This window comes from Nothobranchius furzeri, chromosome 3 (genome assembly GCF_043380555.1).
Source record: "Nothobranchius furzeri strain GRZ-AD chromosome 3, NfurGRZ-RIMD1, whole genome shotgun sequence".
NCBI classification, from domain to species: domain Eukaryota; kingdom Metazoa; phylum Chordata; class Actinopteri; order Cyprinodontiformes; family Nothobranchiidae; genus Nothobranchius; species Nothobranchius furzeri.
In genome coordinates this window covers 87,551,467-87,578,957 of record NC_091743.1, presented here as the reverse complement: position 1 = coordinate 87,578,957, position 27,491 = coordinate 87,551,467, and the positions used below count along the sequence as shown (strand labels likewise).

General features: G+C 45.0%; 1 protein-coding gene across 2 annotated transcripts in view; it reads left to right on the top strand.

The window, feature by feature from the left end:
- The window catches only part of ank2b (ankyrin 2b, neuronal), a 202,816-nt gene that overhangs the window by 7,094 nt on the left and 168,231 nt on the right, over positions 1-27,491 (top strand). The window contains exon 1 of one of the 2 annotated variants that reach the window (XM_070549707.1): positions 24,349-24,572. The exons of the other annotated variant lie outside the window; for it this stretch is intronic. Within the exon in view, the coding sequence (XP_070405808.1) occupies positions 24,483-24,572 (90 nt within the window). The 5' untranslated portion in view covers positions 24,349-24,482. Of the gene's footprint in view, positions 1-24,348; positions 24,573-27,491 lie in introns of those variants that run through there. 2 annotated transcript variants of the gene reach the window in all.

The following is a 27,491-nucleotide window of genomic DNA, read 5'->3' as shown; positions in this document are numbered from 1 at the left end:
TGAAAATGTTTCAGCAGAACAGATAAAAGGTGGGTAGAAACTGGTTTTGCTGTTGTTGGGAAACATTTGGATGATTGGCTAGTTGGCTTTGAACACAGCTCTGCATACCTCTGTTGGCTGGTGTGGAGAACGTGAAGGGAGTGGAAGGAAGTTCGGTTCGGGGAGGTTCTGGAAGTTTTGACCTGTTGTCTGTGAACTCAGTCTGTCCTCTGTCAGATCTGTGTCTGATGCATGTGCACACTTGTGTGTGTGTGTGTGTGTGTGTGTGTGTGTGTGTGTGTGTGTGTGTGTGTGTGTGTGTGTGTGTGGGGTGGTGGGGTGGCCACAGATTCAGTGTTGCTAAGTCCCCCTGATAGAAAGTAGCCGAAATTGACCCAGAAAGTCACACACACACACACACACACACACACACACACACACACACACACACACACACACACACACACACACACACACACACACACACACACACACATTATTAATTAGTATGATTAAAATGGCCCAAATTACTTTGATATGTAAAATAAATTCCAAAAGTACAAATAAAGTGACGTTAAGGCAGATATGGTGTGGTGATCCAGTTCTGTTAGAGGATATAACTCAGACCTCCTGCCCTCCTCATTCTCAGACATTTTCCTAAAAAGCAGTTATTTTTGTTACACCTCATAGTTTGTCAACTTCTCTGTTGTGTTTTCTCTCCATCGTGATGATAACGGCTCACTGAGCAAAAGGGAGCGGGTGTCTCATGAGCGGGTATCGGCTCAAATCTCATGGGGGATTGCTCCGTCCCGCAGCTCTCCTCCGTGAGAGCGGGGGTGGGGGTGTTGCACACTTTCTGCTGCTGTTTCTCACCAGTATCAGCCGATGGAAGGCGCTAGTTTGCCGTTCGTGTCAGCGGACACTATAGGGTCAGGGACGGGTGTGGGGCATGACGCTTAGCCTCGCCGGTGGCCAAGCAAAGCCTGGCGTACCGCCAGGCTTATAAAGTGCTGGGGTAAACCCTGTGACATGTTGGTGGAGCTGGGTTCCAACTATCGGTATGGTCCCCTCCCCTCAGCGGCAGCTCGGTGCATCTCTGATCGCAGCGGCGCCTGTCTGCTGCGCGGGCTGCCGGCTTGTGGAGCTCTCGGATGGAAACCGATGTTTTCCACCTGGTTCTCCCCAGCGGCAGCTCGGCGTATCTCTGACTCGGAAGCTCCGGTGTTGTGTACAGTTAACTCCGGTTGTAGCTAGGTAGCTACCTCTGTTAGCTTAGCTCCCACCTCCGTGTTAGCCTTGGGTTAGCTTGTAGCTACATCGCATCAGTTCGACGTGTGTCGTCATTTGATCCCAGCCTTACAGCCCCACCCTCAGCTCAACCTCTTTTCCCTTTTTTGGAATTGTCTCGGTTTGACGGAACCTGTGACACGGTCAAAACGGCGGTGGTGGCCACCTCCATTTTAGGACAAAACTTATAATTGGAGCATATGGACACGAATTGTCCAGTATATATGTCGATGGTTGAAAACACGAAACTGAACCCCTGGTAACGTGTAATGTGCCTTCTTGTACAATGGAGGTTTGGCTTGGGGAAGGGGGTTGGACCTTTGGATTGTGTACACTCAAACATCACCTTGGTCCAGGAACTCTTATTAGCTTTAAATTCATTGTCCAAAAAACTCCTGATTCTGGTTAAACTATGGTTTTTTCCATTAAACATAAATGTCGTCATGTTGTTAGCATAGCTTAAATCAGAGGTAGAGAAAAGTCACTGAGAGGCCTTTTGAACAAAGTTCCTTTAAACATAAAGTAAACACATGAAGATGCATTCATCAAAGTCACAAACAGGATTAGTGTGCCAGCCTTATTGCGTTAGAGCATCTGGAGAAGCTCCAGGACCAGCAAGTTAAGCCCCATTCCCACCTGTACCGGGTCGGCCCGGGCCGGGTAGCCCCAGTCGGCCCCAGCCTGGCCCGGTTGATTCCACACATCCTTGCCTTAAGCCCATGTGGGCTGATTCTACCCACCAATCAGAGGCTTGCTCTAATGGAAGGTGTGAATTTGCTGTCAGCAGTGGGTGTGTTGGCCCTGGTCGGCCTGAAGCAGACCCCCTCGGGAAGAGGGCCGAGAATGAGCCTTGGTTGGCCCGGGAAAATTCCAGGCCACCCAGATATGTAAACAACCTATGCTACCCGGCCCGGGCCGACCCGGTACAGGTGGGAATGGGGCTTTACTTTATCAGATGCAGAATGTGATGCTGTGAGGGATCAAGCCGAATGAGTGGAGGAACACAGGCAATTTCCAAAAATAGACTCTTTAATTTCCTTTCTGTTTTAAAATGTCCTCACAAAAACAGCTCGAGCTCATAAAAGAGGTCAAACAAACAAACAAACAAACTGAAACTCAATAAACTTCTAACTTAACATACTGACTGAAACCATAACCGACCTAACAAACAAAGACACACAAGGGTATATATACCCACTGGCTGATCAGACCATATGAACAGTGGGGATTACTAGACAAACATTTACTAACTAAAACTAAAACCACAAATCAGTACAGTCAGATTGTTAATAAACCTAAACATCCTAACCCATAAACCTAACTATTTAACTTCAAACTTAAATTAATTAACAAATGACAAAATAATAAACTAAAGGAAATTCTTCAGTCCCCTCTTCAGGGAGCTATTGGTTTGGCCCCATCAGCTCCTCCTGTATTTAGCTGACAGAACCCCTTCACCACTGTTTGCCTGTCCCATCTCAGGAAGCAGGAAGTGGAGAACCTCTCAGCACTGGTAAGAGAAAACAAATCAACTTAAATTGATCAAATGAAAGGCATAAAATACAGCAGTTAACTAAATGTGCGCGCTTACAATTAGAACTAATGCATTCAAGCCGTCTAAACAATAAATCCAAAGAAATATAAACGTACAAACTGCAATCATAAAAGTGCAAGAGTGTACTAACGTTCACCGTTGTGTGGACATGGATGTGACCATCACAGATGCTGTGGAGAAACAGGCACCACAGTAATGTCATTCCCAGTCATAAAGGACTGGTGTGGTGATCTGAACAGATCGTTTTTCTCAACTCAAATCTTTCATGTAACCTGATCTAACGGAGTTAGTTTTATTAGAAGTTCACTGGAAGATTTTTGTTTCATCATTAATCACTCTGAATGAATGACTCAGTTGTTCTAAGCCCTACAACATCTCATTACTTTATTTCACACCTTTGCTGTCATTCTTCCTGAAACCCTGATCACACATCCCACCTGACATGCTTCTTCACCTCTTTTCCAAACTGTTGCTTTGAGCTCAGACCCTGAGTACTTAAAGCCCTCTGTCCCCCTGTATTCTCATTTTAATGTGGGAATGTAAGCTGAAGTCAGGAATGTTTTAAATGTTTGTCAGAATAGTCAGATGTACTACCACCTACTTCCTGGTTTAATGACAGCCTTCGCAGCCTGAAGCGCCAATGCAGAAAAACTGAGCGTTTGTGGAAGAAAACCCATCTCCACGTCCATCTGCTGCACCTAAAGGATCTTCTGTCATCCTTTAACTCTGCAGTCAGAGATGCGAGGGTTTCCTATTTCTCCAACCTGGTGTCCCAGAGCAAAGGGAACCCCAAGGTGCTGTTTAACACCATCAGCAGCATCGTCTCTCCTGCCTCTCCTACAGCCTCCATCCACTCTGTTACAGACTGTGAGAACTTTCTGTCTTTCTTTGTGGACAAAGTCAATAAGGTTAGATCTAGCGTCTCTCCTTCAGCCTTATCGCCGCCTCTCCCGACTCCAACCAGGCCCATCATCCTAGATAGCTTTGCTCCTGTTTCTTTGCCTGAGTTAACCAAACTAGTTAACTCTATGAAGACCTCTGCATGCCCCCTCCACATCTTACCCTCATCTTTGTTTAAAAGTGCTTTTCAGTCCATCGGTCCCAGCGTGCTCTCTATAATTAATGCTTCTCTGGTCTCTGGTCAGGTCCTGCTTACTTTAAGAACGCTGTAATCCACCTGCTTCTTAAAAAACCAAGTCTCGACCCCTCTCTCCATAGCAGCTTCAGACCCATCTCTAAACTTCCGTTCATCTCCAAGATCTTGGAAAAGGTTGTGGCTAAACAACTCACAGCTGCTCTTGATGAATATAACATCTATGATAGCTTCCAGTCAGGTTTTCGTAGAGCTCATTCTACTGAAACAGCTCTTCTTAGGGTCTCTAATGACCTTCTGACTCACAGTGATGCAGGGGACTGTTCTGTTCTGGTCCTGCTGGACCTGACTGCAGCCTTTGACACTGTTGACCATCACCTGCTACTGGAGAGGCTGAGAGACTGGGTAGGCCTATCAGGATCTGCTCTGGAGTGGTTCTCCTCTTATCTTTCTGAGCGCTCCTTTTCTGTTGCCGTCTCCAAGTTTAGGTCCTCCACCACCTCTCTCACCCATGGTGTCCCACAAGGTTCTGTGCTGGGGTCTCTGCTCTTCCTCCTCTATCTGCTTCCTCTTCAGCACATCCTGAGCTCCTTCAAAGGAATCTCATACCATCTTTATCCAGATGACATCCAACTGTACATCTCCTTTAAGCCCCATGAGATGTCTAAGCTGCAGCTGTTACACACCTGCTTAGACTCTATCAAAGCCTGGATGGTGGGAGCTTTCTTCAGCTGAATGAAGATAAGACTGAGATCCTCATCTGTGCCCCAGACAAGCTGGTTCCCAAAGTCAGAGACTCTCTTGGTCAGCTTGCTTCCCACACCAAACCTTCTTGGTGTGACCTTTGACCCAGCTCTCACCTGGATCCTCATGCCAGTTCTCTTGTTCGCTCTTCCTTCTTCCATCTCAGGAACATTGCTAAGCTGAGTCCCATTCTGTCCCGCTCTGAACTTGAGACAGTTCTCCACACCTTCATCTCCTCACGCTTAGACTACTGTAACTCTCTTTTCACGTGTCTGAGCAGAACCTCCCTGAACCGTCTACAGGTGGTTCAGAACACCTGAGCTCGGCTTCTGACCAAGTCCTCCAAACACACCCACATCACCCCGCTTCTCCTCCAGCTTCACTGGCTGCCAGTCAACTTCAGGGTTCATTTCAAGATCCTGGTTCTGGTCTATAGGGCCTTACATGGACAAGCACCATCTTACATTGGTGATCTTCTTAGTCCCTACACCCCCAGCAGGTCCCTGAGGTCCAGTGATCAAAGCCTACTGGTTGTGCAGCACCAGGCTAAAGGTCAAAGGTGACAGATCATCTGCTGCTGTGGCCCCCAGACTCTGGACCTCTCTCCCCCTGAGCCTGAGATCAGTGGACTCAGTGGTCTCCTTTAAAAAGCAGCTGAAGACTCACTTGTTCAAGCTGGCTTTTGTATGACCTTCTTCACCTCTCTCTCTTTATTCTGCTCTCCCCACCTATCCCACCTTCCTCAGGATCCACTGATTTCCCTCTTTCCTGTTCACTCTCTCTCTTTCTTTACATTTTTAATCACAGTTGTCTATTTTTGCTCATTTTAAATATATTTTTTAAACATTTTCTAAATGCTTTTTTATATTTGTACATTTTTTGTTTTTGTGAAGCGCCTCGTGATTTTTATCTTCAGAGGCGCTATAGAAATTATATTTTCTTCTTCATCTTCTTCTAATATATATTAATATTTGGTTTGTAAATGATGAAAATGCTTCACAGGGTTTTTGGTCAATCAGATTAACTTCTAAAAGCAGCGGTTCATAGTTGTCAACAATAAAGTCAAATATTCAACAACCTTTATTAAATCAGACTAATTCAGAATCACAACCCAGTGCCAGTTTTTTTCTGCTGTGTTCACAATTTCTAAGTTGAGATGCAGAATGATAAAAACTTCTTCAGTCCTGATTAGTGTTGTCAAAAAAATCGATACCTAGATATAAATCGATGCTAAAAGTGGTATCTAAATTAGATATTTCATCCCTGTGGTATCGATATTATGGACTATTATACACAGCCTTCTTCAAGTACACCGACACGCACGACAGCCAGATGCCGTAAAGCAGCCTCCGCCTCCCAGACAAACAGAAGAAGCTGCCGCATGGCTACATTGCAATTTCCCACGCGAGTTGTCTCCGATCCAAGTTTTGTCTGCCAAATAAATAAACAAAAACATAAACATCAAATTTGGGAGGTGCTTCACAGCCCAACTTAATTAGCATACCAAATCCGACACGTAGTTGTATATTCACGCTTATGTGCTTAAAGGAAACTCCCGTTTATTGCAACCCGGACTTAATTTCTAGCATGCAGTATGTTTGTTTACTCACGCTGACAACTTTGGTGCTACTTGGATTCCCCGGGGTATTTAGATCCATCGGCGAATCGCCATCAGTGTATATCCATATAACGGGTGCGGACGGGCACCCATGGTGCAGCCTCGAAATAAGACATTATCTGCACCAAAACATCTTCATGTCGAAAGGTTTTGTTAGGAATCGTTAACGTGATTCCCCTGTTCGTTTGGAGCGGGTCTGGTCTGGGATTTCTAGGAGTAAACAGACTAGCTGCGGCTAATCTAACCGGCGCTTTTAATGATGTCACTGCCGTGCGCCCATCTGTTTTTATTAAGATTACCGGTAGATGTACCTTTGTCCTACTGTGGAGAAATTCGTTTTCTCCCTTTATTGACCTACAGAGTTGTTCAAAAGTACAGAACAAAACATATGGCATTACAGCTTATGACAAAAATGCACCTTAAACAGAGTTTAAGCAGCAAAACTTCACTCTGCAAATAGTGTATATATAGTGAGACAATTCATGATTTAAAGTGTTAACTTTCGCCAGTTTTTGTATGCACGTTTGAAAAAATGCTGATACTTGAAAGGTTTAAACACACTTAATTCTTAACATTTAATTTTTGTAATATAAATTGAGGAATGTTATTTTTTGAATAAACTTGTTCAATAAATTGGTGTTTTTAAATAGTATCTAAATCAAGTATCGAGTTTTATTTCAAGTATCGAATCGAGTTTGAAATTTTAGTATCGTGACAACCCTAGTCCTGATATTTGTTTACTTATCTCAAAACACACACACACACACACACACACACACACACACACACACACACACACACACACACACACACACACACACACACACACACACACACACACACACACACACACACACACACACACACACACTCTCTCTCTCTCTCTCCCTCTCTCTCTCTCTCTCTCTCTCTCTCTCTCTCTCTCTCTCTCTCTCTCTCTCTCTCTCTCTCTCTCTCTCTCTCACACACACACACACACGGTGGTGTGTATCTAGATGACAACATTAGGATCTTATTCATAGACGTTGTGTCTCACTTCCTGTTTGCTGATAAACTGAAGAACAAAAACTCCAAACTCACGTCTGTGTAATGATCAGAAGTCCCCACCAGAGGGCGTCATTCATCAACTAATGTTCAACACCAAATCTAATAAATGTGGAGAAAACAAAGAATGGTGCTAATATGGTGGAATGATGCAACATTTTATCTGTGTTTACACTTTGTTGTTGCAGCGATGTTAAATTATCTGAAGAACCTGAAATCTAAATACGTGACTTGTGTTCATATTTTTATTTTTTTTACTTTTGGACCTTTAAAATCTGTAGGTCATGAAGGGAGCGGAGCTTTTGTAGGACTTCAGGCTGCTGAAGCACTTGGTTCCTCTGTTTCTGGAGGACAGCGGGGGAAGGAAAGTGTTGGATGTGGAAGCAGGAATGAGGAATGTGTCGTAATTCCTATACGTGTGTGCGTATCAGACACAATCTGATAGGTCAAGTGCTGCTTCGTTGTTGTACATCTTACACACTTCTGATGATGGAGGTGGGTGGAGGAAATCTTATAGTAATCAAGCCTGCCTCTGGTGATGAAGCAGCGCTGCACATTACCCATTCTGCTGATGGCTCGTCTCTGGCTCCGTCTGTCTTTGTTGCCTCCGTGTTCTCGGCTGTCAGTTGAATCTGTTATCACCACTGCCTTGTTGCCCGGACAACAGACACACACACACAGGCAGATGATGGTTCCCATGGAGACGGGACAGGTGTGGGGTTTCCTGCTTTGGCTGCAGCAGCACCTGTGAATTTGAGACGAGGTTTAAATCATGAGCCCAAACCTCCTTTCAACTGAACAGATTCTTTACACGAGATCGATTCAAATCTATTCTTTTTGATGAGTTCAGTTGAACAAATGCAGAGTAGTTCTGACCAAACTAACGGCTAATCTCAGTACTGAAGTGGATTTCGCCATTGTAAAACAACACTAAAGACAGTTCTGTCAGTCACTCACTCTCTGAACCACCTCATCCTCACTAGGGTCCCAGCAGGTATCGGCTGAGAGGCAGGGGACACCCTAGACCCGTCTCTTTGCTTGGATTATGACTATAACTTTCAGGGCTCTACGTGGTCAAGCTCCTCCCTATATTACTGAACTGTTAAAGCCTTATGCCCCCCCCCCTCTTAGGTCTCTAGGTTTCTGGCTTTATGCCCTTCTAGGTTTTATTTAGTATTCGTCATTCTTAATAAAGAATGTTTTCCTTTACATCCTCTCCTGCCTTGTGTCGTTCTGGGTGTCTGCGCATTGGGTCCAACTCCTCCAACCCACAGCGTGACAAAAGGTTCTCAATGGGGCTAAGGTCTGGACTCTGTGGTGGCTGACCCACGTGTGAAAATGACGTCTCGCGCTCCCTGAACCACTCTCTCACTATCCCAATGGATCCTGGCATTGCTATCTTGGAATATGGCTGTGCCATCAGGGAAGATGGGATAATCTGGTCATTCAGGTAGTCAGCTGAACTCGTTCTGGGAGCACATCCTGTTGCTGAACCTAGACCTGACCACCTGATGCCCAGATCATAGCACTGCCCCCACAGAATCAGCACTTGATTAGTTGTGATCTTTACATTGTGGACTCAAGCCCCCACAATGCGGTTCAAAAATTAAGCCCAACCCGGAAGTACCAAAAATTGCAGTTCCACCCTCATCCACTGGGGGCTGGTGTCAGAAGCGAGCAAATCCTCATTGACTCCCATGTTAAAAATACCAATTTCACAGTAGAAATAAACATGTTTACAGCCTAATTCCATGCTTTCGTTCTTTTTAAACACAGAAATACACAGAAATAGTTTTGCTTACCTGTTTTGTAGCTACAGTTTCGACGACGGCTGCCGGCTTCTTCAGGCTGACGCTGATGGTGGCGCGTCACTTCCTTCCCCGTTTATCTGCGGGCAGCAGAGGACGTTGTCGCCCTCTACTGCCCGCTCTCCCCTCTCCGACAATGCAGTCCCATGCGCGGCCCAGCGTGTAAACTCCGTCGTCCCTGTTCATGGTCCCACATCCACGTCTCGGATCATAACCACTGAACAACAAAAATACAAAAGATGGATCAAGGAAGCAATAGAGATAAGGAGACGTGGATGTGGGACCATGAACAGGGACGACGGAGTTTACACGCTGGACCGCGCATGGGACTGCATCGTCGGAGAGGGGAGAGCGGGCAGTAGAGGGCGACAGCGTCCTCTGCTGCCCGCAGATAAACGGAGAAGGAAGTGACGCGCCACCATCAGCGTCAGCCTGAAGAAGCCGGCAGCCGTCGGCGAAACTGTAGCTACAAAACAGGTAAACAAAACAGTTTCTGTGTTTAAAAAAGAACGAAAGCATGGAATTAGAACCACGACACAGCAAGAACACACCTAAGATGTTTACAGCCTGGTACCAGAACATGTTTTAGGTTTAAATGATCTAGTTTACACTCATGACAACTCTGAGGGGGGTGAATTTTTTCTCACTCTTCTGTTTAAGTGTATTAAAAGCCTAAAATTCTGTATAATTAATGAGCATCAGACCCACGTGACCACAGAGCTAGCTCCGTGGAAAGGCCTCAGTTAGGGCTGCTCAATTAATCGAATTTTAATCACGATTACGATCTGAGTTTTGAACGATTATAAAAAACAAAACAAGCCGATTATTTGCTCCTCCCGCCTGCGCTGCCCCGAGTTGCAAATGAAGCGCTCACAGTGTTGCCAACTTTGTGACTTTGACGCTATTTCTAGCAGCTTTTCAGACCCCCTTCTTGACTTTTTAAATCTTAAAAGTACCTAGCGAACACCTCAGAAACATCTCTGGTAACCATTAGCTACTTTCTGGATAACTGTCGTCGACATTTCCTGCAGGTTAGCTAAACACTCCGCCTGCTCTCCGGACCGTTCTTCAGGACATTAGGAAAGGGAATGATGTAGTGATGTGTCAGTCGCTAAAGAAACAGCTCTCGGAGCCGGCTCCTTGTTGGATTAACCAGAGTGAGTGACACACACCGCACCTGCGGGCTCCTGAGCCACTAAAACGGCTAAATGTGCGCTGCAGCGTGCTAAACACACGTGCAGCTTGCCCCGATTGCTGTGAGACCGGGTTGGGGGGTGGGGGGTGCAGCTGTGGTTGGGACAATTATTACATTAACTGATGGACTTGTAAATAAATAGTTTATAAATAAGGTAGAAATAAGTTCCTCACGCTGATAAATAATAACTAATCTCTCTGAGGACACAGTGCTAGTGCACTCTCCTACAGCACCTTGACACGACTCAATAAATGTTATGCAGCATTTTGTGAACATCAATTTATTTGCATGTATTTGTTATAAATGCCACTGTATAATTCTTGCTGTCAGTATTTGCAAGATATTGGTATTTGGGTCTGTACTGGTTAGACTTACATGAGTTAAACCAAGGTCTATAGCCCTTGGGTCATAAACTATGAGCTATAAGTATATTGGTCTTTTTATACTGGGAATCAGGAGTTGTTTTAGTGATCATCTTGTTTCTTATTTTTGTCCTGATTGTGCCCTGAGCAATTTTATGACTGAATAAAAACAAATAAAATCAACATAAATTGAAAAATCGTCCTAAATAATCGTGATCTCAATTTCAGTCACCATAATTGTGATTATTATTTTTGCCATAATCGAGCAGCCCTAGCCTCAGTAGAGCCTCAGTCTGGCCTGGAAACTGTTCCGGGATTTTGAGTCTCTGTGTTTGTGTATTCTGTTTTGGATATTTTTGTGCAATTGTTGGACAAAATGACTTGCTGTGGCATTAATTGCACTAATAGAGCGTCCAAGGAGTCTCCACTTCATTTTTTTCGGTAAGTAAAATGATATTTATGTATTTTAGGTCACTGCCGAGCTGAGCTTAGATTTTAACATGTACTGTTTAACCATGAAATGTAAATGTAATAGGGTAAAACCCAGTGCATTTAACATAATGCTGCACTTTAGAAAATGGGTTGAAATATAACATGTTGGTGGAGCTGGGTTCCCACTATCGGCTTGTGGAGCTCTGGGATGGAAACCTTTCCACCCAGTTCTCCCCAGCGGCAGCTCGGCGCATCTCAGAATGCAGCGGCGCTTGTCTGCTGTGCGGCTGCCGGCTTGTGGAGCTCTCGGAGACCTCTGTGTTCCACCCGGTTTTACCCAGCGGTCAGCCCGGCGTATCTCTGACTCAGAAGCTCTGGTGTTGTGCACAGTTAACTCCGGTTGTAGCTAGCTTGCTACCTCCGTTAGCTTAACTCCCACCTCTGCGTTAGCTTTGTGTTAGCTTCAGGTTAGCTTGTAGCTAGTTCGACCGGGTGTCGTCAGTTGATCCCAGCCTTACAGCCCCACCCTCAGCTCCACCTCTCTTCCCTTTAGTGGAATTGTCTGGGCTTGACGGAACCTGTGACACGGTCAAAATGGCGGTGGTGGCCACCTCCATTTAGCCTCAAAAACGTGTTATTGGAGCCTATGGAAACCCATTGTCCAATATTTATATGTCGATGTGTGGACTACATCTTACTGCTAACCAGTTCTATAGCCTGATGTCAATAAGGACTCACTGTCCTCCATCAATGCTCCTGTCTACCACTACCACATTACTGCCCCTCCACCCATTCATCAAACACACACTTACGCACGCACGCACGCACGCACGCACACACACACACACACACACACACACACACACACACAGGCAGTGAAGAGCCACCATACAGCAGCCCTGTGGGCTAACTAGTAAAAGTTGGGTTGCCATACTCAGCAGGTTCAGCTGTTATTTTTCCACCAGCAGGCAAAGTGTCTTGCTCAAGGACACAACAACTGTAGCAGACATAGCGGGGCATGAACCTGCAACCCTATGGTTATGAGGCATGCATGTCCTCTGCCACGTTGCCCCGTCACATGGTGTACAAACAACGTGGGCCAAAGTCATACCCGGGCCACTCAACAAAAGATAAAACAAACAACAACAAACTTCTAATGAATAATTAAAAAATAAAATAAATTTAAAAAATCAATATTTTAAGAAAATTCTCAAATGAAGTAGCATAAATCAGACGTTTTGGTCAGCTGGAGCTTGTGCTACCAACACAGGTCAGAGCTAATCCTCCTGGGTGATGCACCACTCCTGCTGTACAGCCGACACACAACGTAGTCACTAAGAAATATACCTTATAGAATGTTTTTACTCCACACAATTTATAAAAATGGCTTTGATCCTTATCAGAAAATCTTTCTACTCTTTTTAACATCTTTATTTAATGAAATGCTCGTAAGTTTTGTTTGGTTTCTGCCTTCAGTTCAGATTTGTCTCCATCTGTTGGTGGACAGCAAAAGATCCCAATCAGTTGCTTCTCACTGCTAAACCATTCTGACTGCACTAGGAGACCTTTATTGTGTGTGTGTGTGTGTGTGTGTGTGTGTGTGATTGTGTGTGTGTGAGTGTGTGTGTGTGTGTGTGAGTGTGTTTGTGTGTGTGATTGTGTGTGCGTGCGTGCGTGCGTGCGTGCGCATGTGTGTGTGTGTGAGTGTGTGTGTGTGAGTGTGTGTGTGTGATTGTGTGTGCGTGCGTGTGTTTGTGTGTGTATGTGTGAGTACGTGTGTGTGTGTGTGTGTGTATGTGTGTGTGCGTGAGTGAGTGTGTGTGCGTGAGTGAGTGTGTGTGTGCATGTGTGTGTGTATGTGTGCGTGTGATTGTGTGTGAGTGCGTGCGTGTGTGTGTGTGTGTGAGTGTGTGTGTGTGCATGCGTGTGTGTGTGTGTGTGAGTGTGTGTGTGTGTGCATGCATGGGTGCGTGTGTATGTGTGTGTGCGTGTGTGTGTGTGTGTGTGTGTGTGTGTGTGAGTGTGTGTGTGTTTGTGTGTGTGCATGCATGGGTGCGTGTGTGTGTGTGATTGTGTGTGCGTGCGTGTGTGTGTGAGTGTGTGTGTGATTGTGTGTACGTGCGTGTGTGTGTGTGAGTGTGTGTGTGTGTGTTTGAGTGTTAGTGTGTGTGTGTGTGTGAGTGTGTGTGAGTGCGTGTGTGCATGTGTGTGTGTGGGTGTGTGTGCGTGAGTGTGAGTGTGAGTGTGTGTGTGCATGCATGGGTGCGTGTGTGTGTGATTGTGTGTGCGTGCGTGCGTGTGTGTGTGTGTGTGTGTGAGTGTGTGTTTGTGTGTGTGTGAGTGTGTGTGTGTGTGTGTCATTGTGTGTGCGTGCATGCGTGCGTGCGTGCGCGTGTGTGTGTGTGTGTGAGTGTGTGTGTGTGATTGTGTGTGCGTGCGTGTGTTTGTGTGTGTATGTGTGTGAGTATGTGTGTGTGTGTGTGTATGTGTGTGTGCGTGAGTGAGTGAGTGTGTGTGCGTGAGTGAGTGTGTGTGTGCATGTGTGTGTGTATGTGTGCGTGTGATTGTGTGTGCGTGCGTGTGTATGTGTGTGTGCGTGCGTGTGTGTGTGTGTGTGTGAGTGTGTGTGTGTGCATGCGTGTGTGTGTGTGTGTGAGTGTGTGTGTGTGTGTGCATGCATGGGTGCGTGTGTGTGTGTGATTGTGTGTGTGTGAGTGTGTGTGTGATTGTGTGTACGTGCGTGTGTGTGTGTGTGAGTGTGTGTGTGTGTGTGTGTGTGTGTGTGTGTGTTTGAGTGTTAGTGTGTGTGTGTGTGTGTGTGTGAGTGTGTGTGAGTGCGTGTGTGCATGTGTGTGTGTGGGTGTGTGTGCGTGAGTGTGAGTGTGTGTGTGCATGCATGGGTGCGTGTGTGTGTGATTGTGTGTGCGTGCGTGCGTGTGTGTGTGAGTGAGTGTGTGTGCGTGAGTGTGTGAGTGTGTGTGTGTGAGTGTGTGTTTCTGTGTGTGTGTGAGTGAGTGTGTGTGCGTGAGTGTGTGTGTGTGTGAGTGTGTGAGTGTGTGTGTGCATGTGTGGGTGTGTGCGTGAGTGTGTGTGTGCATGCATGGGTGCGTGTGTGTGTGATTGTGTGTGCGTGCGTGTGTGTGTGTGAGTGTGTGCGTGCGTGAGTGTGTGTGCGTGAGTGAGTGTGTGTGCGTGAGTGAGTGTGAGTGTGTGTGTGTGTGTGTGTGTGAGTGTGTGTGAGTGCGTGTGTGCATGTGTGTGTGCGTGAGTGAGTGTGTGTGCGTGAGTGAGTGTGAGTGTGTGTGCGTGAGTGTGTGTGTGCATGCATGGGTGAGTGTGTGTGTGATTGTGTGTGCGTGTGTGTGTGTGTGTGTGTGTGTGTGTGCGTGTGTGTGTGTGTGTGTGTGTGTGCGTGTGTGTGTGTGTGTGTGTGTGTGTGTGTGCATGAATGGAAAATGACATTTTTCTCCTCTTGAGTCATGAAGTGAAGGATTCTAATGTCTTCTTTGTCTTTTAACTTTATCTGTAGAAGAAAAGATCCCTTGTTTGGGGTTTAGCCCCTGCCCTGCTGTACATGTGCAGAAAGACTCACTGGGTTGTCACCACAAGGAGCACAACAGTTGTGATACAGTTTCCTTAGCAACGTTGGGCATACTGATGAACTTTATTGCAACAAATTGTGATTTATTTCCACTCGCCTGATTCTGTTTTGGTGCAGTGGGGTCACCTAAAAATGGTTGACAGGAAACTCACTAGGTGTGAGTGATTGTTTGTGTCTATGTGACCCTGTTATGGAATGGAGACCTTTCCAGAGTGTACCTCGCCTCTCACCTGGTGACTGCTGGAGACAGGTGCCAGCTGCTTAGTATAATAGAGTTAAGACGAGTGAGTAATGTAGATGGTTTCATAACCATATTAGAGTTAAAGCAGACGAAGCCAGTTCCAATCTCTGCCTCCTGTCTTTGACTACACATTCATAAATACCTGCCAGATTCTGATGAGAGCTTCCTCTGCAGAGGGATTCAGCCTCTTTTGTTGTTTTCTTCATACAAATGAATGATTACCTTCTGTTCTTTGCTCCCCACAGCTGGTGGCTGAGATACAGGAGATGAAGCTGTGTGAAGGTTCTCTTTAGTCGCTTTAACTCACCCAACCCCGTCTCACCAACCAGTAGGAGGATGTGTGCCCTTTTCGTTTCTGTGTTTGGTTTCATGGCATCTTTTTGTGTTCAAGGTAGAGAAAGATAAACGTGCCGATCCCATGCAGCTGGAGTGCTGTTATCGGTTTGGTTAGGGTTAGAAAACTGAGAAAACTGGATCACAATTTGTTTGCTGCTTTATTCCTTTACATTTGGGGAAACAGATGCCATGTTTTCACCAACCTGCTATGGCTGCTCCCATAGCCTCCGGCAATCATTAAAATACAGCCAGTCAGTGTGTGTTCTACGGAACCCATGAAGCTGAGTGTGTGTGTGTGTGTGTGTGTGTGTGTGTGTGTGTGTGTGGAAAGGAGGGTGACAGAGGAGCATGTGGCAAGGCTTGGATTTAAAATCAGCCTTTCAGACAACAAAGACTATGTGTGTGTGTGTGTGTGTGTGTCTATGTGCGCACATTGCTGGATGCTTATCTACCAACTAATCATAAAGAGTCCATCCATGTTATTTATTTATTTATTTATTTTCCCCGTGTCCTGTCTGGCTGTGAAGCAAACAGAATTAATGTCTGAATGCTGGTGACAAGCCTTACAGATTTACTCTCAGGTGGAGCATCAAAGCATCTGCTTTAAATGTCACTCCTGATACTTAAAACAGGCAGATGCCAAAAATCTTAAACTCCCTGACCTGGGAGCCACGCCCCAGGCAGACCAAGGCACCGCACTCCACACCAAGTGTAGCACGGAGAGAGGAGATGAAGATCTATATCATCGAAAGAAGTCCCAGGAGAAGGGAGGAGTCAAAGGCCTCACCTGACATATACAGTCATACACAAACACAGTCACACACTCCCTCCCTCATGCTCACACATGCACATACAACCAAAGACTTACAAAAATGCATGCCGGACACCCACTCATGCTCCCCATACACACCCTATTCACTCTGATCCTGGTACTGCTGCACATGGGGTACAACCATCACCGGTTCCCAGAGTTCGACCCTTTCTGCTGGGGTGCTGATGAGCAGGCTCCCCCACCCAATGCTGAGCACAGCAACCCACCAACCCAGACCCTAATCGGACGGCCGGATCTCCCTCCTAGCCTCCAGCCCCAGGAAGCCAAGTGACAACAGAGGTGTGCTAAGACCCCTAGTCTCCCTCCGCCTGCTCCAATATGGTGTTAGTGAGTGTTGATGAGGTGTATTCCATGGCTGTGGTGAGCGGGCAGTGCGGGCATCGTCTGGCCTATGCCAGCTGATGCCACCACACCACCCCACTTGCACCCACAGCCCTCGGAAGTGGGCACCAGCACTCGGGAAGAGGCTGAGAAATCCCCCTGCCAAATGCTGTTGAATGTGTTCACTCCCAAGGCCTTAAGTGTGTGTTTGCGTGGAATGTCATTGGTGGAAGTGTTTAAGGTGCAAATAAAATTGGGGGGCAGGTTGCCACTGGAATGCGTAAATGGGGTCCATACCCGCACTCCCTGACTTGCCCACCCCCCATGGTCCTATGTGCATGTTTGTGTGATGATGTGAGGGAGCAGGAGGAGAGAAATATGCGGGGATGGGGAGGAATGGCTGGTTGGCCTTAGCCCTTCAGGGAGCCAGCTCCCCCACTGGCCCCAATAGGCACCTCTGTTGTCAAAATGCCACCCAGGGCATGGAGACCCCAGCCCATCCTGCCTGGGCCCAAAGCAGCAGCATCACAGAGCCTCACTGGGTCTGAGGGCACCAACCCAGCCCCACCCCAGCAGAATATCTACGCCCATCCCTGCATTTGCACAACTTCTGGATTATAAAAGACATAGGAAATCCAGGTAAGGTTGGGTCCTCCCCCTCCTGGACTTCCCCCTCCCCTGTGATGGGACAGCAGAGGAGCCAAGGTCTACCTGAGGCCCCTGAACCCGAGTCAGGCACTGCTGCGTGTTCCTGCCTTCTCCCCGGCAGCATACATGTCAGGACCCAACCCCCAAGGCCCCGCCCAGATCCCCCCACGGGGCTGGCCACCCCCACACCCTGAGCCCCCAGGCCCCCACCCAGACCCGCCCAGGGGCATTGCAGCTGCCCTTGCAGTGACCCATGGCCCCCGCCAAGACCTCAGAGGGGCCCCACTCACAACCGCCAGTAGTCCATCCCCCGAGGCAACCCAAGCACCTCCAGAGGGGGGCAATGGCCCCCCCAGTCCCAGACACTCCAAGTGTACTCACCTCCAGGGAACGTCCAGATACTCCAAACTCAGACCCTCCACCCCCTCACCCACCTCACCCCGCAGGACAATATCAATGGTCCCCCGTCATCGCTATGTGATGGAACCGATCAAAGGAGCCCAGAGAGATTGATTTGAAGTGGAAGCAGAGGCTAAATCAAGTGTAATATGATCCAACAAAAAATTTCTATACTGGTTAATGCATAGAGTTTCTCTATTTTTCCAATTCATGAGGACAGTTTTCTTAGCGATGCATATGGCAGTCAGAACCACGTGAACCAAAAATGTTTCAATCGGGACATCGTCCAGGTTTCCCAGTAAATAAAGAGAGGGGGAAGTTGGGATATGACATTTCAGACACTTTGACAAGTCTTCACATACTCTACCCCAAAATTCCCGGACAGGTGGACAGGACCACAGTGCGTGAATGTAATTGTCAGGAATTTTTTGCAGCGTGTACAGGTGTCAGACGACACAAACCCCATCCTGAACATCTGATGACCTGTATAGTGTACTCTGTGTAAATTGGATTGTCTCATCATTTTAAAACACGGCAGCGTTTGAAGCTGATGGCAGCTCGTTAACAAACATTCACAAACAATTAAGACGCATTTTTGCCTAATTTACCTACTGACAACGCAAAAAATAATCTGGTAAGTATAACTCACTCAACCTGGAGGTAAGTGGAGAAAATTTAGAAAGTTTACAAAACTATATTGATGGAGTTTTTGAGTTTTTCGTTATGGGTCAGAAGAAATCAGCAGCTGAGACCGAAACACCTGGGACCAAGAGGAGCCGTCCTCAGGACTCTCCTGGTGCCTCATCTCCCTGTAAGGACATATTAGAATTATTAGATTCTATAGATAAATGGCTTCTGGGATTTGAGGGGCGACATCATCTGCTTGAGGTTCTACACCAGGAGATTCAGAACCTCCGAACATCTTTGGAGTTAAGCCAAGAGCAGGATGAGCGGCTTGCTGCTGAGAACGCGTCTCTGCGGGATTCCGTTTCTTCCCTGGAAGAGGGAATGACGCGAATCACCCAGGACAACAAAATTCTGAAGGAGACGGTTTTGGACCTTCAGGCCCGTAGCATGAGGGATAATTTGGTGTTCGCAGGCCTGCCGGAGCAGACGGGAGGAGCGGAGAACTGCGAGCAAACAACAAAAAACTTTCTCTAGACCCAAATGAAGATACCCGAAGAAATGGCAAAAAACTTCACCTTTGACCGGGTACACCGCCTTGGAGCTAAAAGAGTGGACAGCAGAAGACCTCGTCCTATCATGGCTAAATTTGAACATTTTAAGCAGAAGGATCTTGTTAAAAGTCACGGAAGAGAGCTCAAAGGAAAACACTTCAGCGTAAATGACCAGTTCCCTAAGGAAATTCTGGATCGGCGCCAAGTCCTCTTTTCGCTGTGCAAAAAGTTTATCCAGTATGGGAAGAGGGCTGTCATCTCGGTGGATAAGCTTTACGTGGACAATAAACTTTACAAGGAGCGGGGAGTGACTGACTGGCTGTATTAGCCCAACATCAGGTCAGACATTTATTATTCTTATCAGGATTCACTGGGTTTGAGCACGTCAGGATTTAACAGCTGCTAAATCCGTTTTCTAGATGAGATCACCTGTTCATCATAACCTCACACCCCTATCACCTTTTCTTTTTAGTTCTTTCTTCTTTAACCGTATAATTCTTTAATTTCCTGTCTTTATCTGCTTCTGTACCTTTACACCTGTATGGCACAACCATACAACTTTCCAACACTGCGTCAGACTCAGCACACACACACACACACACACACACACACACACACACACACACACACACACACATATATATATATATATATATATATATATTTATATATATATATATATATATATATATATATAATACAACCACAAACACTGTTGGATCTTTATTATTATTATTATTATTATTATTATTATTATTATTATTTACTTTTCTGTTATTTATTAACATACTATTTTATACATTTAGTTACTTATTCCATCTTATTCACATGAAAGCATCATATTTTAGCTACTCACACACACATGTATGGGTGCACTAAAGTTTGTCTCATGGAACGTACATGGAGCTGGCTCCAGAGAGAAAAGATTAAAGATTTTTGATCAGCTAAAGAGAGTGCAAGCAGACGTAATATTATTACAAGAGACTCATAGATCTGCCACATCCGCAGATGAACTTAAAACACCTGAGTTTCCCAGCATGCTCTCTGCCTGCTATAACTCTAGGCAAAGAGGTGTAGCTATTTTAATACACAAAAACATCAACTTCACAGTATTGGACACAGTTTCTGACCGAGAGGGTAGATTTATAATGTTAAAAATATCTGTACAGAACCAAAGCTTATGTATCGTCAGCATATAATGTCCAAATATTGATGACCCTTCATTCTTTCAAAAAATTTTCTCTGTACTCTCTGAACACTTGGACTGTCCACTTATACTTGGAGGCGATTTTAATTTTTGGATGGACACTTTAACAGACAGGCTCAGTACAGCTGGGACTCAGCGCAATTGGCAATCCACTAACATAGTTAAACAGTACATGAGTGATTATGGGCTTTGTGATGCATGGCGATCTCTTCATCCTAACCATAGAGAGTATACTTTTTTTCCCATACGTCCATCACTCTTGTACTCACCACAGATAAACCCATCAGATAACGAGATCAATGAGTTCCTTGACAGGAGAACACTTCCTAAATTATCATACAGCCAAGCTACAGTCCTGGACTCGCCACTAACATTAGCAGAGCTCCAGGAAGCCCTTAAATCCATGACTAATAGGAAAGCTCCAGGTCCAGACGAGTTTCCAGCAGAGATCTACAAAGAATTCTGGATCATGCTGGCTCCAATATTTTTCAGAATGGTGAAGGAAATCAAAGAACGTGGCAGATTACAGCCAAACATGAACTCAGCCAATATTATTCTCTTGTTAAAACCATGCAAAGACCCTACATTTCCTACCAGCTATCGCCCAATTTCTCTTATTAATGTTGATCTCTAAATAATTTGTAAAGCCCTGGCAAAAAGATTAGAGAAGGTAACCCCTTCATAATACACCCTGACCAAACTGGTTTCATCAAGGGTAGACAGTCATCCACAAACTCACGTAGATTACTTAATTTGATAGATTTCTCTTACAGTAGAAACATAGAAACTAGTATATTATCTCTAGATGCAGAAAAGGCTTTTGATAGAGTTAACGGGAAGTTCTTATTTGCAACTTTACATAAATTTGGTTTTGGGAACTTCTTCATAAACATGCTACAAACATTATACAGTTCACCAACTGCACGTGTCAGGACAAACGACCAAATATCAGCTAGCTTCTGTCTTCAGAGGGGGACCAGGCAGGGATGCCCACTCTCCCCCTCTTTGTTTACTATCTTTATCGAACCACTAGCAGCAGCAATTAGGCAAACAGCAGGTATTAAAGGGATAAAGTGTAAGAAAATAGAACATAAGATAAGTCTTTATGCAGATGATGTTTTACTCTTTCTCCAGAATTCTCAATCCTCTCTCTCCCATTCAATAGAACTGATAAACTCTTTTTCAAGGGTTTCAGATTACTCTATAAACTGGTTAAAATCCACACTTCTACCAATTAATTTCTCTTTTGTCAATTTACTTAATACACAATTGGAGTCAGGGAATATCACATACCTGGGAATTAATGTCTCTCCCAAGTTAGCTGGTCTAACCAAACTAAACTACATCCCACTTTTAAAGAAAGTGGAAGATGATCTTGCAAGATGGAAATCCTTACTGATGTCACTCATGGGGAGGGTTGCTACAATTAAAATGATGGTCTTACCCAGAATAAATTACTTATTTTCAATGATCCCAAACAAACCACCAGCTGACTGGTTTAAATCTCTGGACTCCTCAATTACTAAATTCCTTTGGCAGGATAAACCTCCACGAATTAGCTTAAAAACACTTCAGAAAACCAAAGACAGAGGAGGACTAGATTTACCCAACTTTTATTATTATTTCTTAGCCAACAGGCTGCAATATATACCAAGATGGTTGCAAGATAACCCATTAGACGAGTCCTGGTTAGATATAGAACAGACACTTTGCAACACGATAGAGCTTTCAGACTTACCATTTATTAGCTCAAGCATAAGAAAACATGAAGGCTTCAAAAGTATTTGTATCAGCACCTCTCTGACAGCATGGTGGGAGTATCTTAAAATGACAGAGTCTTCACTAGTACCATGCAGACACACACCTATCTGGAATAATCCTGACATTTTGCAAAACAACAAAATGATGAACCTTCCGGACTGGAAAAATAAAGGAATCCTATACCTGGAACACATATATGAAGGATTGGACTTCATCCCATTTAATCAAATAGTCTCCCAATTTGGAATGGATAAGAATAGCTTTTTAGAATATCACCAAATTAAATCTGTAGTCAAACAAAAATTTAAGCTCAATAAAATAGAATTACAAACACCACCAAGGGTATTAGACTTCTATAATCTCAAACCCCCAAACTACTATCTAAATTATATAAGACACTGTCCAAAATAGACGATAGAATAGCAATCCCTAATAAAAAATGGGAGGCGGATCTATCAGTCAGCTATGACCAGAACTTCTGGTCCCAAACATGTTGTTTTGTTTTCATCATGACGGAGATGCTTTGCTATTGTTAATCTAATATTTTCAGATCATGCAAAAGCTCAGGAGGTAGAGCTGGTATTCTAGTAATCATCATCGATCCCAGTTACCGGCACAGCATTTGTCTACAACCTCCACCAACAACAGCTGAAGTGTCTCAGAGCAGATACTCGAGGGGCGGGGGCAGTATTCCATGACCGTCTTTGCATTAGAAACCTATCTTTTCCTGTAGGTTGACCATAGCAGCTTTAATTAACCTTCATAAATTCTTCATTACATTACCCTATATTGTCAAATGCGTTGGGGAAACTCCCTTAAATCAATGCTTTCATGTGTTCCAGTGAATACATGAACGTGTGGAGGGGTGGGACAAGCAGCAACCCACCAGAACCCTTTTAGGATGACTAGAGATTCTGCGACAGGTCTTACTGCCTAATGTCAGTGTCTGCTGTAGCTGCATATCCTAGCCCCTTCGTTCCACCAGATGTGAAAGCTGCCGTTAAAGTGAACGGCTTCCTTTCCACTGGCAGCATTTTGGTTGTGTCCCAGAAGCAAAGGGGTTTTTTCGTTATTTTTTTGATGCGTAATGCTCCCAAAACAAGTCAAATTCCGCAGTTTCTATTGGTGAATAGTAAGTCAAACACGAAAGCACCATAAAACATCTGGAAACTTTCAAAATAAAAGTCAGATAAATCAATAAATTTTCCTGTGAAACCCCCGTAGCCGATGTAAACAGCTGGAAGACAAACCACAGATGTTTTAGGACACATGCAGCTGTCCTTCTTGCTCCTCATTGTGCGAACCTCTGAAATCACGCGTGGTGTTGCAATTCTCCTGTGATTTGGTGACTTTGAAGGACCAGCGGCGTGTAAGACATTTTGCATCGGAATTGTTCCCAGATGAAAGAAAGCTCGGGTGCAAAACGCCGCTGCTAGGTTACACGCCGCTTCATGGATGTAATTTGGGGGGGGGGGGAGACGACACATGCCCCCCCCACTTTTTCCAAAGTCAAGTTTTGACCCCTGCACTTTTTACCATCCAAAAACAATATTACGCTATATTAAATTGACACTGGTTGAGCTCTAGGACCAAGCAGAAAACAACCATTTGTGTTGAAGCCTGTTTCCCATTAGAGCATACTGTAAAGATACCCCCCCCCCCCCCCCCAACCTCCGTCCCCTCCACTTCTAAAGTGAAAATTACGTCCATGCGCCGCTTTCACATTCATCACTTGTCCACATTTTGTCCAGCCTTATTCTAAAATGGATCTAATTATTTTTTACTCTAAAGTCTACTCACAACACCCCATAATGTGAAGAATGTTTTTTTTCTAGTATTTTGCAAATTAGTTGAAAAAAAAATATATATACATACATATATATATATATATATATATATATATATATGTATGTATATATATATATATATATATATATATATATATATATATATATATATATACATACATCACATTTATATGTATTTACAGCCTTTGGCCTGCAGAATTAAGCTCAGATGCTTCCTGTTTCCTCTGATCATCCTTGAGATGTTTCTCATTTAACTGGAGTCAACCTGTGATTAATTCAGTGTGTGATTTGAAGAACACACACCTGTCTATATAAGGTCCCAGAGCACACACTAGGCATGACGTGAAAGACCCGGGGACCTCAGACACGATTGTCTTCAGGCACAAATCTGGGAAACTCTAAGATCTGGATGTTTGTGAGGTTTCCTGTGTGATGCTTCACTTTCATGTCATTTAAAACATCTTTAAATGTTTGTGAGGCAAGTTTTCTTTCAAAATCATCCCAGAGTGGTGCTTCATGCCTGGAACTGGTCTCAAACTGGTCTCGCTTCATTCACACGGGGCTGACTAGAGTTGGTAACAAACGCCTGAATGATAATAAAATACGAAGAAATCCCGGCACCTGGTGACAGAATAACATCTGTCTGTTACATGAATCCCCTTCAGTTGTTTATTAAGCAATGAAATAAAAAACAGAGACCTGGTAGCTGACGTGTGAGCTTGTACTCATTTGGTGAGTTTTTCGGTTCACCAGTGTGGTTTCCAGATACACACTGGTGGCAGCTGCTACCATGGCAACACTATTGTTCTCGCTCCCTTCCTCCCTCCTCTCTCCTCCCCCTATCGACCACTCCCCCCACCCCCCACCCTATCTGGCTGGGTCGGCACTCCTCACAACCGTGGAGCGAGGATCAGAAAGGAGAGCGCTCGGCTCACTTGGTTTCACAAGAGCGGAGTGGATAGAAAACAGGGGGACGTAAAATCCAGAGGAGGAAACTGGAGTGACTGTGAATGTTTTGGTGGTGGTGGGGGGCATGATGAGTGAGGACAACCACTCCCACTTCAGGCTGGACCCCAGTGATCGCCTCAACGGTTTGGGCCAGAGGAGAAAGAGACCCAAGAAGGTAACTGAATGGAAAGAGAGCCACATGGCTCGGGGGTGTGGAGAGTGTGTGTGTGTGTGTGTGTGTGTGGTTGGGGGGAGCAGGTGGACAGCAGTGCAGGATGTGATTTAGTTTCTCCCTTTGGCCCGAGGCTTTTGATCTAATGTGATTTCTTTAAAATACCAACATCCTGCAGCTCCTGCTTCCAGCGTCTGACAGCATCTCTCCTGAATTCCCCCTCCCCACACTCTCCCCCGTCTCCCAGTGCCTGTCTCTCTGTGTTGCTGTTGTTGTGGACTCCTCCGTGTAGTGAGTAGTAGGAGGAGGCTCTCCTCACACGCTGAAGGGTGGGTCTCTGTGCTCGGCTCTGCTGCTTCTCTCATCTTTAAATCCACCGCTCACTCATAAAAACATTTAAATGATTTTTACAATCAGATCAGCCTCTGTGTGTGTGTGTGTGTGTGTGTGTGTGTGTGTGTGTGTGTGTGTGTGTGTGTGTGTGTGTGTGTGTGTGTGTGTGAGAGAGAGAGATCTGTGACCACCTTAGATACGCACACACCCATCATCCTCTACTATTCTCTTACTGATGGCAGATATTAATGCTAAAGATAAAATTATTATGTTTTTTTCTCACAAAAATATTGTAATAAAGTAAAAGAAATAAATCTATTTTTTATTTTGTGAAATGTTTATGAATAAATATCAGGATCCTGACTGTTATATACGACCAATATCTGCCCATTTCATTCTTCTCTTCTGAGCTGAAACTGAATGATTTCTCTTTTAATTCTGTTAAATGTGTGAACGAACATAAAATGTGCTTTATTATCTCTAATATCTGCTCGTTTTCGGATCAGCTTGTTTCTTTTATTTAGTCTAAAGAACAACTTTGTTGGGTTTCCACTATATGAGATTAATTCTGCCTGATTTCAAGTTGTTGCCTGCTTAAAGAGCAAGTCATCCCCAAATCAACTTTTTTTTGCTGATAAACTAAATAAGCGAGTGTCTAATTGTGCTGCAGACACGTGTCGTCAATAATTTGGCACTTCAGTGCATCTTAGTTAAAATTTAAATATTCTGCCTAAAACTGTCAGTGTTGTGCCGTTGTCAGGTAAAAACTCTGCACTGTATTTGAATTTAAATCTGCCACCGCTATTGGCTAAGAGGTATGCTATGATGTAAACTGGTACATTATGATGTCACAATGCTGTCGTGAGTCTGTGTGTGTGCGTATTTGTTAGCGGCTCCGCCCTGTTGGTCTGCTAGGCAACGGCATTTGTTGCATTTTTCAAACATGAAGTGGGAGTGGAGTTAGACTCTGGTAGGGGGTGACTTGCTCTTTAAGTTTTGCTGACTCATCAAACAGTTCTCAAAAACAAAACTGAAGCATTAAAGTGATGATTTTTGTGTGTTTCTGTGCAAAACGGGGTGAATTCCTGTCTTAGCCCCCGAGTGGCTTTTGTTAGTTGGCTAGTTTTGTTAGTAACGTTGTTAGTTGTGGGTAACCGCTGGGATAGTCCAGCTACGGCCAGCATCTGTTGCTGCTTACACCACCTGCAGCTTCACACTCTAGTTCCTTCAGCATAGACAGCCCAACACTCCCTTCAGAGGAACAGACACTCTGCAGAGTTTAAACATCACATCCTCTGTGTAAAATCTGCTGCGTCTGGCTTTTAAGGGTTTCTGCTTCACCATCACCACTTGTCCTTTTAAAACGTTGCTGCTCCTTTGGACGACTCAGCTTAGAGTCGCACATTTCTGTTCCTGGGTGGTATCATGTGATGCGACGTTGGACTGAGCACAACAACAGCCCGAGGAGAGGTTTCCCTCTCACCAGCCTGCTGCAGCGCTCCTGTCCTTAGATCCTGGTTCTGCACGTTCAGTGATCAGCTGCCTGTCCAGTGTCGGGGCTGACATCTGATAACTTCCTCCTGGTTCGTGTTTGATAGACGTGGAAGTTTAGATTGCGTGATTATCGGGTGAGCGTTTGGTGAGAATCCCTGAGTCATGCTGTTCCCGGAGACATTGACCTGTACGGATGCAGCTTAAGCCATTCCTTCAGTAGGATCAGAGGGATGTGGAGGAAGGGACGGCTGCTCCAGACGCCAGACTGAGCAGTAACGCTTTTGTGACTGATGACCTCATTTATGCACAAACCTTCAAGAGAATTTGCCCCGTGTTGCAAACTAAAAGGAGCATTCACAACAATACACACACACACACACACACACACACACACACACACACACGTACCTACATTTCTTAGTCTGGAAGGCAAAAGGGAGGACCACACTGTTGAGAGTCAGAGCTGGGGCATGTGGCAGCAGGGGGTGTTCAGACTGAATGAATCAATTATTGATATCCCTGCCCCCATGCTTCGATTGATGCTCTGGAACACACACACACACCCTGATGGTGTCCTATGGGAGTAGAGCTTTGCCTCACTTTGATGCACACATCATCCTCTGAGTTGCTGCTGTCAGTGAGCAGAAAGTTGCCGTTTATTAGAGTTTTCTTCTTGGATGCCAAAAGCACTTTAATCTACTGCCGCCTCAATGAAAGCCCTCTCCCTCCCACTAAGCCAGAGGGCATTAGCATCACAGCCTGCTGGAAATGCCCTCTCTCAAGGTGACGATGACCTAAGGAGAAGTTTCCTTTTCCTGATGACTGGAAAGATTTTGGGTTCGTGACTTTATGTTGATTTTAGAAACGACAGATTGAACTTTTCCCTTTAGCAGAAAGTGGACACTAGGGAGCTGTGTGTGACTCAGCTGTTTTTGTGTCAGATCATGCAGAGTCACACAGGATCAACCCATCAACAAACCTGTTTTATTTTATGGACTTCTAATTTGAGCTGCAGCCATCCAGGACTGAGGCTTGCTCTTCGGTTTGAGCGTAAGTGATCGTTCGTGAAACGACAGGCAGCTCCATCCAAGATTA